We start from the raw sequence: 12701 nt of genomic DNA, 5'->3' as shown, positions 1-12701 counted from the left end.
GGCTAAAGTTTTTGTTTATAAAACAAAACTTATAACTAAAAGTCCTACAAGGACAGGGACTTAGCTTGGGGCACATTTTATGATCTCATAGCTAGACACGTGAGCAGAGGAAACTGCCTTCGTCCAAGTCCTGCACAACTGTCAGGCTCAGCCGTGCACCACAGTCCTGTCACCCAGCCTCTAGACACGGCTGGCCACAGGTGAGCCCCGCCCTCCTACAGAAGGGACCCACAGGATGGCCGCTGTCTGAGGGACCATGGGGAATAAAGGAGGGAGGGGAGCAGAGGGGAAGACAAGCTGGGCCAAGTACAGTCTCTCCACACCCTGAACACACCTTGTATCTTGGGTCTTGGGTTGAAAATCTTCATTATAAACCCTTCCAACTCAACAGTAAAGATAACCCAAATAAAAGTGGGCAAAGAACTTGAACAGATACTTTTGTTCAAAGAAGATATAGAAATGGTCATTATATATACATACATATGTATACACACATACACACACGTACATATTTTCTTTCTTCTTTCTTTCTTTTTTTTGCACGTGCCTGTGTGTGCGCCTGTGTTTATTGGGATTAAACCCGAGAACACTCTATAAACAAGCTATACTCTAGCCTATGTTTTAGTCTTTATTTTGAAAGTCTTGCTAAATTGCAGAGGGCCTCCCTAAGCAGCGGCGGCTCACCATGAACCTTCGGCTCTTCCGTCCCAGCCTCCAAAGCGCTGGGATTACAAGTGTGCACTGCCACGCCCAGCTTGCTTTTTACGTTGAAACAAGGCTTTAGGAGGTTGCTGAGGCTGGTCTTGAGCCTGCAATTCTGTCTCAGCCTAAGACATTTACAAATCCTGTGTGTGTATGGGATGGGGGTACAAAGGAATAAATCTGAGGTGCTCTAACACTAACCTGCACCGCCAGCCCCTTTTATTTTTTATTTTGAAAAAAGGTTTTACTAAGTTGTTGAGGCTGGCCTCCAACTTGCAATCCTCCTTACTCAGACTCCCCAGACTGGGGTTATAGACCTGTGCCACCATGCCTGGCTGACATTTACAAACTTTAAAAGGCCAAATAGCAAGCTGAGCGTGGTGGCGCACACTTGTAATCCCAGTACTTGGGAGGCTGAAACAGGAGGATCGCAAGTTGGCGGCCAGCCTCAGCTACTTACAGAGGCCCTTTGCAACTTAATGATACCCTGTTTCAAAATAAAGAATAAAATAGGGCTGGGGGTGTAGCTGGGAAGTAGAATGCCCCTGGGTTCCATCCCCAGTACCGCAGGGGGAAGAAATGGTCAAAGAGCAAAGTATGAAAGTTACATTTCTAGGAAGGGGCAAGCCAGAAGTCCACAGCTATTGTCCACCCTCCCATGACGCAGTGGTGCAGAGAAGCCCCCGGTCACGGTGGTCCTGCAGAGATGGACACTCGCAAGGGGGAAGACAACAGCCCGGTGTGGCTACGGGCACGCGCAGGAATGGCAGAGGCGCCGCCGTCACGACCCGGCCGGTGACTGGACTGGCTGAAATCGGCCGGCGACTGGACTGGCTGAAATCGGCCGGCTGTGCCCCTCAGAGCAGCACGGCCTGAGCCGCGTGGACCATCCAGGTGCCCCAGAGAGCCGGCAATGGCGTGGGCTGGCTGGAAGGTGCCCCTCCCCACGCCAGCACTCGGGGTCCCCAAACCCCTTCAAGTGGCTCAGCAGATACGCATTCTTCCAACAGTGCACAGTGGCCCCTCTCTATGCTGTTTTTAAGACATGTTCAGGTCCCGTCGCTGAGGTGCTCTGAGCGGGGCAAGATGAGCCTGCGTGCTCTCTCCTGGGGAGAGCAGTGGCGGCGGGGCGAGGGGAGTGAGGCACTCGCTGGTAGGGGTCCGGGCTCCACTTCCAGAAGACGCTTCCCACTCCTGTCCTGCGGGGACAGGGCCAGGCAGGAAGTGCGGGGGCCCGGCTGACTAAGAAGCCCTTCGGCTCTGCACTCTCCCTCAACAAGGACGTGGAAGAGCTGTCAGGCGAGAAAGGATGGAAAAGGGGAGAGATGAAGGATGGAGTGTAATTAAGGCCAGAGCAGAAATATAAACAAAATGCTTGTCACAGGTACAGTTCTCAGCACCGGGCAGGCGGTGGCCCAGGAACAGTCAAAACACAGTTAACCCCAAGACAACCAGAAGGTGCTGTCTACACTGTCACGCAGACTTAATGAGCTCAGGACACAAAGCGCTTCGTGCCGACACTGGATCATGTCAACCGTGAGCCATCTGTCCAGAATTCTGCCTCTGGCGAGGAGTCCTCATTTGCAGTTTGTCATGAAAACGCCAACAGGTGGATGAGGCTGGTGGAGGGGCAATCCAGGTTGACGGCGGCGGAGGAGGGAGAGCGGCTGGCAGCATGGCCGCCGCACCAGGGGACGATGCCCACACCATCAGAGGGCCAGGTTCGCCATCTGAGCCGCAGGCGGTCTGGAGCAGGGCCAGCGTGACCGTCCCGAGCAGGAGTGACTGCAGGGTGGCAGCCCACGCTGGCCTACTCAGGAAGGTCTCTGGAGGAGCCTCCGGATCCATGGCCCACACCCTTAGCCTCTTCCTAGACAGGGTGCCCCATAGAATTCCATCCCGTGTCCTGGAGCCAGACCCAGGTAGGTGACTACTCATACAGAAACCAATCGCTTTGCCCCACTCCTGTGCCCAGGGCCCGAAACGCAGGGAAGGCAGCAGCAGGGGTCCAGGAGCCGGGCACCCTGGGCTCGCCTGGCGCTCCCGCCTGGCGCGCTGGGCCTCACTCTCCCTGTGGCGGGGGAGCAGGTCAGCGAGCAGCCCACTTCTGTGAGGAGGTGAGGGAGCCTGCACCGCCACTGTCCGGAACCACAAGCCCACAAAGAGCGAGAGTGCACACAGACTCAGGCCCTGCAGACCCCTCCCATACCCAAGATCCCAAGGCCAGAGCCGCAGGAGGCCAGAGCCGCCCCTCCCTCACCAGCTGGCACTCGTTCCACAGCCCAAGAGGCCTGCACACAGCGCTCTCGCCAATCCCAAGCAGGGCGCTTGCCCCTACGCTGAGCGCAACCGCGAGTGCTCAGCCGCGGGAGGCTGCCACACCAGGGGCGGGCCTTGTTTTGTTGGAAGAGGCTTCTCTGCCTGGCGTGAAGTCCTGGAAAGCACATGTGCACCCAATGGGAAAAGACAACTTTCATTCCGTGACCACGAATCAACTGATGGAAACACTGGAGTGGTGAACGCAAGCGGCACTGACACGCAAAGCCGCTCCTGTGCTTCACGACACAACGCTCCGCGTGAGGCCTGAGAAGAACCGGGCAGCTCGGAACTGCCCCCATGGCCGTCGGCTCCCAGTCCTGCCGCCGGCGCCACACACAGCCCAAGAAGAGAAGGCCCCGCGGCACCGCACAGCCACAGCCCAGTCACCTCAGGTCCTGCCCCAGAGGACGCGTCCAGGACTCTCCTCTCCTCCCTTAGGGAACAGGGACTACTCCCACACGAACCGCTGTAAGCCCCAGAAGGACTGGACCGACCTGAGCAGAGCGTGGGGCCATCTGTGCCTGGTTTGGGGGAAAGAGGACCTAACGAGTTCAACACCCCCTAATGTGTTGGACAAATTCTTTTGAAACAGGGTCTAAGTTGCGAAGGGCCTCACTAAGTGGCTGAGGCTGTCCGCGAACCGCGATCATCCGGTTTCAGCCTCCCGAATGCTGGGATTACAAGTGTGTGCCACCACGCCCGGCTTGGACAAATTCTTAAAACAATAAATTTCCAGCTTCATAACTTCCTACTCCCAACTCCCGATAAAACTTTCGCTCGAGGCTCCTGATGAAATGAGGGAGGTTTTGCTGCAAAATTTCCAGCTGAAACAACAGTTGGCATTTTTCCTTCAATCTTCTGCAGAATACAAATTTATGGACCTAAAGGTAATAAGGCAAAATCTTAAATTTAACCGAAGAAACATTTCACCAGTGGCAAACTGATAAATTTTTTAGAAAAGGACTCAATTGGCCAGGCAAAGAAATACAGGCCAGATAGAGTCTGGCAGCCTTCAGAAATAAATATAATAATAATCATAGTTTTTCTGATTTCCTTCCTGAACCAAAACCACCTTTATCAACTTTATCAAAATATTTAATCTTGAACAGTCACAGCTAGGAAAGTTAAGGGGGCAAAGGTCTGAGTGTGTTGGCAGCCCTCGGGAATTCGCCGGTCTGCAGTCCCGCTCCCGGGTGCTGGGCGGTGGCCAGCGCTCTGTCTCCTGCACCTCCTGGACGGGAGCTGCGGCTGCAGGTAACAGGCACCCCCTCGTCTGTTCCACCCACGGCAAGGTGGAGGCAGGCACTGTTTTCAGCAAACATTAATGAAAATGACCTTGCTGCAAATTGCCCGACCTTTGTGAGTCTTGCAATAAGGGATCCAGAGAAAGAGGAAAACGGGATCTATGGTCTTTACATCAAAGGTCTAGGAAATTCCTAACGTCCCCATTGTTTAGCTGCAGATGGCACATCAGCCTCTCTTCATTACTGCAGAAGCTCAAGAGCCCCGGAGAGTGCAATAAAGTGGTGCGCGTTTAGCTCTGCAAGGTTTCAAAGGACCCTGATTTCCAGCTGGGAGCCAGGCACCTCGCCCCACAGGCGAGCCTTGTGCGAATTCTGTGAGGCATCCTGAGGTCTGCCGCCCACGCCCAGTACTGTGGACCCGGGCCTTCCTCGCCCTCGCCCTCACCAACAGAAGGTGAGCAGAGACCTGGACCACGTGTCCTGGGGAAGTGCTATTACCAAGTGCCTGTGTCCTGTCCTGCAATGGCCGCTACCATAGGCCTGTTTCTGAAATAGATGAGTTCCACTAATGGTTTATAGCAGGGAAGTTTAAAACATTTTTAGCATACTTAAAAATGCACGCTACAGTCCTGGCACTCACAAAGAAAGTATTGAGTATTCATTGTTGTGGTTTGGCTCCCTGGATGCAGGCGCGACCCGTAGTTTCCACGGTTCCCATGCGCACCTTCTTCCTTGGCCGCAGCTGATACTTCAGTCAGATCTCACCTCACAGACTCACCCTGACGGGGCCCCGCCTGAACTGGCACACTAGTGCCCTTCCTGAGCACCCTGAGGCCCTGAAATAGTCCCCCCCATCCACCCAGCCCTTCAGACTCTCTCAGTCAGAAAACCATTGCCCCGACCTGGTTTTGAACCCTGCTGACTGCAGTCAGTTTTCCCCAGCTGAGCCAAGGCCTCCAGACCTGCGCTGCCAGCCGTCCCTGGGCTCTGTGCCCGGCTCAGTCTGCAGGTGACTCCACACTGCTGACTCCTGCCTGGTCACTCCCCTACACTGAAGGGCGCCCGCCTTACAGTGGCCCCAGGTGCCAGGAGGAGATTCGCCCTCAGAAATTTAGACTAAAAGCCGGGCTTGGTGGCTCATGCTTGTAATCCCAGTACTTGGGAGGCAGAGACAGGGGGATCAAACGCTTGCAGCCAGCCTCTTCAACTTGGTGAAACCCTATTTCAAAATAAAAGAATAAAATAGGGCTGAGGGTGTGCAGCACAGAGGTAGAATGCCCTGGGGTTCAAACCCTAGTACCACCACAAAAAAGAGAAAAATTTAGATTAAAAATAACAGTAAGTCCTACTTCAGAAGGTCCACTCAACTGTCAGCTCCTGTGAACCAGCTGGCCCCCGCCAGGCTCCCCTAATGATAAAGCCAGCAGTGATCAACTCGGACCACTAGGAACATTGTGGATTGCACCGAAAAGGATGAACACTGACATCCTGAAACAGCAAGTGTATGTGCATGTCCTGGAAGACTGCACTGTCCTCTGGAATCATTTTTTAAGAAGAAAGTTAATAAAATAGCAGAGACTTGTCCTGTGAAGAACGACGGGAATTGCTGAAGGTGCGTGGTTACAGTCTGTGCATGCCGTCTCAAGATCCCAAGTGGCCGTCTCTTTCCACAACAGGTCCAGCATTAAGCAAAGCACCAAGTCTAGCCCGGAAGAAGCCAGAAGCAGCGCCGTCAGGAAGGCGTTTCTTGACGTCTGCACGGCTGCTGCGCGCTGCGCCAGCTTCCCGTGTGCCCTCGGCCCTCTCCCATAAGTGCTCATCCTGGACGCCCTCGGAGCCCTCATGGGCACGCGGCATCAACTGTCTTTAAAGGAAGACGCCATCGCCAGATCCTCCGGTCCTCGGTCCTCATCCAGGCCCCCAATCACCTCACTCTCAAGAAAAAAGCTACTGAATTTTTGTATAAACCATCAAAGGACAACAGATTTAAGAGAAGAAAAAGAAAGACTTTGGGCATATATCACAATAACCACTGATAATCTGCCTTCTACGAACACAGGTTCGTTATTACTGACCTGACAGCTGAGACGCAAAGCACAAAGGCACACGATGCTTCCTACCAATTAGTCATCTTACCGCAGAGCCTCCGCAGACACTACCTCAGGGCATTGTTAAGGCAGGAACAAATTCATCTGGCCACTCCTTACTCCAGATGTAAGTAACAGGGAAGAAATCTCTAAATTACAGATCATGCAGATAAATGATCCGCAAACCAAAATCCCAAGCAGGCAAGTGTTAAGCACGCTCTGTGAGCCATTTGTTTCTATTAGGCTTGGAGCCAGAAGAGGAGAGTCAAGCCCACAGGAGGTGCATCGGTGGAGAGGGGGCACCGGTGAGGGGTCACCAGTGGGGAGGGAGACACAGGTGGGGGGCACACAGGTGGGGAGGGGGCACAGGTGGGGAGGGAGACACAGGTGGAGGGCACACAGGTGGGGAGGGGAGTGCACAGGTGGGGAGGGAGAGGTGCACAGGTGGGGGGATACGGGTGGGGAAGGGGACACAGGTGGGGAGGGGGGGTGCACAGGTGGGGAGAGGACACAGGTGGGGAGGGGGACACAGGTGGGGAGGGGCAGTGCACAGGTGGGGCCGCCTTCTTCCCCACACCTGCAGATCATTCCAGAATCTAGTACTGAATAGAAAGGTACCTTTACAAATAGCCCAAATTGCTAATTTGCTATTAAGTTTATTAAATCTTCAAGCAAGGTATGTGATGGCACATGCTTGTAACCCTACTACTTGGGAGGCAGAGACAGGAGGATCGCAGGATTGCAGCCAGCCTTAGATATTTAGTGAGGCTCTCCGCAATTTAGTGAAACCCTGTTTCAAATAAAGAATAAAAAATAAGGCTGAGGGTATAGCTCAGAGGAATGCCCCTGGGTTCAATCCTCACTACTGCAAAAATAAATGAGTAAATGCTCAAACCAATTACTGTGGAAAGGTACAGGAAATAGGTTTTTGGGTAGTTTACAAAAAACTAAGATATTAGGCAATTGGACACAGTTATATTCTATGCTGTTTTTCCTTTAAAAAAAAAAAAAGCTCTAAAATAGAAGCAATAAAAACACACTAATTGGTAATCGGCTTCCTAAAAGGAATCCTACCTTCTGAATCAAAGACTACACACAGAATAGGTGTCATCCTTTGAATGTTGGTTGCTTTTTTTCTCCCCTGTCTGAAAACCGAAGACAGGAGGGACAGCTCTACCTCACTGAGGTTGCAGAAAAGTTATTGAAAATATATTTCCTGTGCAAATAAAAACCACAGTGTAATAGTAGCATAGAGAATACGTTTCCGTGTCTGAAGACTGGGGCATCGCACCGCACAGACCGCCCGGCGCCCATGCACACGTGGGCTGGGGCGGGAAGGACACAGACGCGCAGGCCTGTGCGTGTCCGGCCTGGCTGAGGATCCGCAGAGAAGCCTGCACTCCGGGATGGTCTGGGCCTGTAATGAAGGGAGGGAAGAGCGAGCGCAGCGGGCTTACCCTGGGCTGCCAGTTCTCGTACTGCTTCTGCAGGTTTGCACCGATGGTTTCCAGAGCTTTCTGAGGGCCCATGGACAAAGGATCTGCAGAAGCAAAGACAGGAGAGAGCGTTAACGCGTGCGCTTCCTCCGGAGCTGCGGCTCTCCTCCCTGAGCGCCTCGGCCGCCTTCTTGAAGCCACCGGGACAGCCGCAGGTGCGCCCGCTCACCAGGTCTCTGGAGCCAGCGATGCTCTTAAGCATCTACTGAGCCCGGGGAAGCTGACCAAGATCCCCGCACAGCAACCGCCGCCCATCCCTTCTGCGCTTCCGCGGCGGCCCCTCAGATGCCTTCTGTCCTGCTGGCACTCCAGTCTCAATGCCTTTGGCTCTGCTTCTACCAGGACAGGAGCCCTGTGCACAGGAGCCCCGTGGGGCCGACACACAACTCTCCCACAAATCCTAGTGCTCCTGTGCGCAGGGCCAGGAGAAAGGGACAGAGGGCAACGTGTCTTAATGGTTTTCCTCTATAAGCTCTCTTACCATAAAAATCAGTTTTGCAAGCATACATACACATTTGCGTCTGCTGCTTATTTTGGGAATGACTTCTAGTGCCAATGACTCTAAGTCTGGAGTTCTCAAACTTGTCTGGTCTTTCTGCTCTTTAAGGACCCCAAAGAGCTTCTATTTATGTGGTTACATCTCTCAGTATTCATGTATTAGAAACTTAGATAGAGCCAGGTGAGGTGGCACACACCTATGATCCCAGTGCCTGGGAGGATGAGACAGGAGGACTACAAGTTCAAAACCAGCCTCAGCAACTTAGCAAGAGCATTTCACATATAAAGAATAAAATAGTTGGGCCGTAGCTCAGTAGTAAAATGAACCTGTATTCAATCCCCAGTATCCTTCCCCTCAAAAAAAGAAAAGAAACTAAGATGAGAAAAGGCATTTCTTTATTCATTCATTTAAAGATAATAAGCCCACTATATTTGAACATGAATATTGTGAAAATTATCTATGGTTTCTCAAAAACACTCAGGAGTAGCACTGTACGCTTTGCAAACGTGTGTGTGTGTGTGTGTGTGTGTGTGTGTGTGTGTGTGTGTGTTACTGGGAATTGAACCACAGGAGCATTTGACCTCTGGACAACATCCCGGCCCAGTGTTTTTGCTTGTGTGCAGCTTCAGTCGAGGCCCAGGAGGGAAACCCTCCTCACACACGTTAGGGCTGGGCGGGGAGGTGCATCTCGACCCGGCTTGCGGGGCCTGTCTTCAGCACCGGAAGTCCACGGCAGTGGTCTTGGGGTTCCTTGTGATGTGGTGTGTGAAACCAGGCCAGTGCCCCGGCCTGGCCTGTGCACCACGAGTGGCTTTCTCACACACAGACAACTGTGTTCATCGGGCGTTAGCCACTTGGAAAGCCATGCTTCACTGAGCTGCAAACCTGCGGCGTTTCGTTCTCTACTAATTTTCAAAACTCCGCTCATTAGTATCACCATGATTTCAAGAGGCTTTCAGAACTAAGATGCCACCAATTCTGGAAGATCCGAGTTTCCAAATTCTAATTTTTCATTTGGAATCTTATCCCTAGCAACAAATACTGTCACGGTTCACTTCCTTAAAGTGGCAAGCTCAAGCCGGGCGTGGTGGGCACGCTTGTCATCCCCGCGTTTGGGAGGCAGAGACAGGAGGATCGCGCAGGTTCGAAGCCAGCCGCGCGCGCTGGCTTAGGAGACCCTGTTTCCAAATAAAAATGTAAAAATAGGTCTGGGAGTGTAGCCCGGAGGTAGAAGGGCTTCCAGGAACCCCAGTACCACCAAAAAAAAAAAAAAAAAGTGGCAGGCTCACTTCACTCAGGAAGCGTGTGGCGAGTAACTGGGCCTGTGCCAGTCTTACAGGTGAAAATGGCAGGCAGTGAGTGTCACGGTGAGACTGTGCGCTGCCCGCTGGGCTCCGCAGTGAGACGGAGCTGCGGGCTCTTGTTCTTAGCTATGTTAGAAATCAATAGCCAGAACTCCTCTTTCTTCTGTAAGCTTAAGCCATTTTATTATTGCAAAGGTAGAGAAATAGGACCGAACTGAGATGAAAGCCCTACGCCATAGAGACAGTGACACAGTGGACTGACATGAAAATAAGTCACTGAAGTTCTTGGATACAAAAGTTTTATACCAATCATCTGACCAACTAGCTCCGCCCCTTCTGGGGCCGGTCTTTTGACGTGGGGATTCCGTCCTGTAGGCCTATCCTATCTCTGGTACAGACCCCAAGCCTTTTGTTACACCCCAAAATGTGTTGATTGATCATTAGAGTCTGGGATCTCTGGAAGGCTTAGGACATTCCCCCCCACCCACTTCTTGGGGAATTTTGCTTGTCTTTAAAATGTAAAAGGCCCTGGGCTCCCTCTCTTTTCTTGCTAATCACCCTGGAGCTCTGCAGGGTCCTTCCCTGTCTGAGTGCCTGCCTGGCCTTCTAACACCAAAGCTGTTTCCAAACACATTTTGAAGCCATTTCCCAGTACCAGCACATTAATACCAAAGCTATTTTCAAGTCCATTTTGAAGCCATTTCCCAGTACTGGTGCAGTGAGGACGCTGGTAGGCCAGGTCGCAGTCTCGTCTGCTGCAGACTTCTGCTGCAGACTTCTGCTGCATGGCTTCTCCTGCCGCGGCCAGCAGTCTCAACCCAGCAGCGGTGGCTCCCTCAGCCGTCTCAGCACATCACACTAGACAAACGTGTGCCCTGAAACCACAGCACCTGGGAGGCTGACACAGGAGGATCACAGGATCACAGCCTCAGTAACTTAGCAAGACCTCCAGCAGAGCCAGGCGTGCTGGTGCATGCTTGTAATCCCAGTACTTAGGAGGCTGAGACAGAGGGACTGAAGGTTCAAGAACAGCCTCAGCAAGTAGTGAGGCCCTGTTTCAAAAATAATAATAAAATAGGGCTGGAGGATATAGCTTGGAGGTAGAATCCCCCTAGGTTCAATCCCCAGCACCAAAGAGAAAGGAAAAGAAAAGAAAAGAAAAGGTACATCCAATGGTTGAAATATAGTAAAATCAATGTTTTTCTGCTTTATCAAGGATGGTCTTTCAAAACCAGGTTTTGTTATGGATTCAGAGAATATGGTTGTGGGGAAACTGTTCCCGGGGACCCCTGTTAGGGTCCCGGACACAATTTTCCCTCAAACCACAACAAAACCCAAAACGACCAAAAACAGGAAAAAAAAAAAAACCCGCGGGTTCTTGTCCTGAGCTAAGGATAAGTATACATGGCTCAAACACTTGCTGAAGATTTAAAGAAGTTTATTAAAAAGAGAGAAATACAGAAAATAGTTACAGCCCTATGCCAGAATGGCATTGGGGGAGGGTGGTCCGAGCCAATTCACCATCCCCAAGATACAGCTCGTGGACCAGACTTTTTATACCTTTGACCTCCATCTTGTTTACTTAATTCTGATGTAGTGAACGCCCCTGTAAGGTTCCTCCCCCAGCAAGGTGTTGGCAAGGTGTCTCCTTAATTTCCTGAGGGGCAAGGGGCCAAGGTTCAGAGATAAGAAGGACCAAAGCTTCACAAAACCATCTGGTTACTAATCAACAAACCCAGGAGCCATCACTGGAGCAAGTCTGACACTTTACTGAAAGGAGACTCTTCAAAGAACATGCAAATACTCTATGCAAATTCTGAAAGCTGCTTCCCAGAATTCCCAGGATCCCAAACTCACCACAACCAACGGCAAAAGCTCAGACCGGCCACCAAATCGGATTTTTCACTCTAGGGGACCCCCTCCCCTTTGGGGAGCTTCTCTCTCTCCCTCTCTCTCTCTCTCTCCCTCCCTCCCTCTCTCCCTCCCCCCCCTCAGGTAGTGTTAGCCTTGAGAGAAGGCGGAGTGCAATGAAGGCATTTGGCTGGGATGCTCTCTGGTAGTGACCTGAAGGCCTCTGCTAAACATCAAGGCCGACCAGGGTCCCTAGGGGTGACCTGCACCTCCTTTCTGGCAGATCACGTGAACTCTGGAAGAAAGCAGCCTGTAATTGAAGGCATTTGGCTTGGGATACTCCCAAGTATTGTCCTGAAGGCAGCTGCTGGACCCCAGAGTTCCGACAGCCCCTTTGGGGTGTTCAGCCATCTTTCCTTATTCCCTGCTGCTTCCAATAAACCATTTACTCCTCTTCCTGCTGAGGAGATTGAAAGAAAATAGGCAGATAGGGAAAGGCAGATAGAAAAACTTAATTTCCTGAGTTTCCTGAGGGGCAACGAATATCTGAAATTCCAAAGGCTAAGAGATAAGAAGGACCTGAGCTTCACAAAAGCCATCAGTTTACTAATCAACAAACCCAGAGCCAGTCTGACACTCCTGAAAGGAGATTCTTCAAGGACTTGCAAATACCCTATGCAAATCCTGAGAGCTGCTTCCCAGAATTCCCAAAGTCACCCTAACCAAAAGAGGACTCGCAAACGGTCGGGCAATGGCCCCTAGTCAGCCAGAAAATGGAGCTTTTCCCTCTCGGGACCCCCTCCCCTTTTGGGGAGCTGTTCTCTCTCAGTAGGAGGGGAGAACTAGGCCTTTCTCTATCTAAAGACAGATCTACATGATAAGCCAGCTAAGATGGTAGGAGGGGTCTACCTTCATGAAAGTAGACACCTCACCACACCTTATTGGGGGAGGTACCTTACAGGGTTAAGGGGAGTTACCTTACAGGGACGTTCACTATGTCAGAGTCATGTAAACAAGATGGAGGTCATGGGTATAAAAGGCTGAGTCCATGTGTAATTCCTTTGGTGTATTCATTTCGAGTCACCCCTCCATGCCAGTCTGGCATGGGGCTGTATTTCTATTTTCTGTATTTCTATCTTTCTAACAAACTTCTTTAAATCTTCAGCAATTGTCCAAGCTATGCATATTTATTCTTAGCT

General features: G+C 51.6%; 1 protein-coding gene across 2 annotated transcripts in view; it reads right to left on the bottom strand.

Moving 5' to 3' along the window:
• The window catches only part of RPTOR (regulatory associated protein of MTOR complex 1), a gene marked incomplete at both ends in the record, with an annotated part of 318581 nt that overhangs the window by 236725 nt on the left and 69155 nt on the right, over window positions 1-12701 (bottom strand). For both annotated transcript variants that reach the window (XM_080714263.1, XM_080714264.1), the window contains one exon: window positions 7810-7892. In XM_080714263.1, the coding sequence (XP_080570389.1) occupies window positions 7810-7892 (83 nt within the window). The remainder of the gene's footprint in view (window positions 1-7809; window positions 7893-12701) is intronic.

The sequence above is a fragment of the Muscardinus avellanarius genome (genome assembly GCF_963383645.1).
Source record: "Muscardinus avellanarius genome assembly, chromosome: 16".
In the NCBI taxonomy this organism is placed as follows: Eukaryota; Metazoa; Chordata; class Mammalia; order Rodentia; family Gliridae; genus Muscardinus; species Muscardinus avellanarius.
The sequence above is the reverse complement of the archived record's forward strand: the minus strand, read 5'-3'. Positions and strand labels throughout refer to the sequence as shown.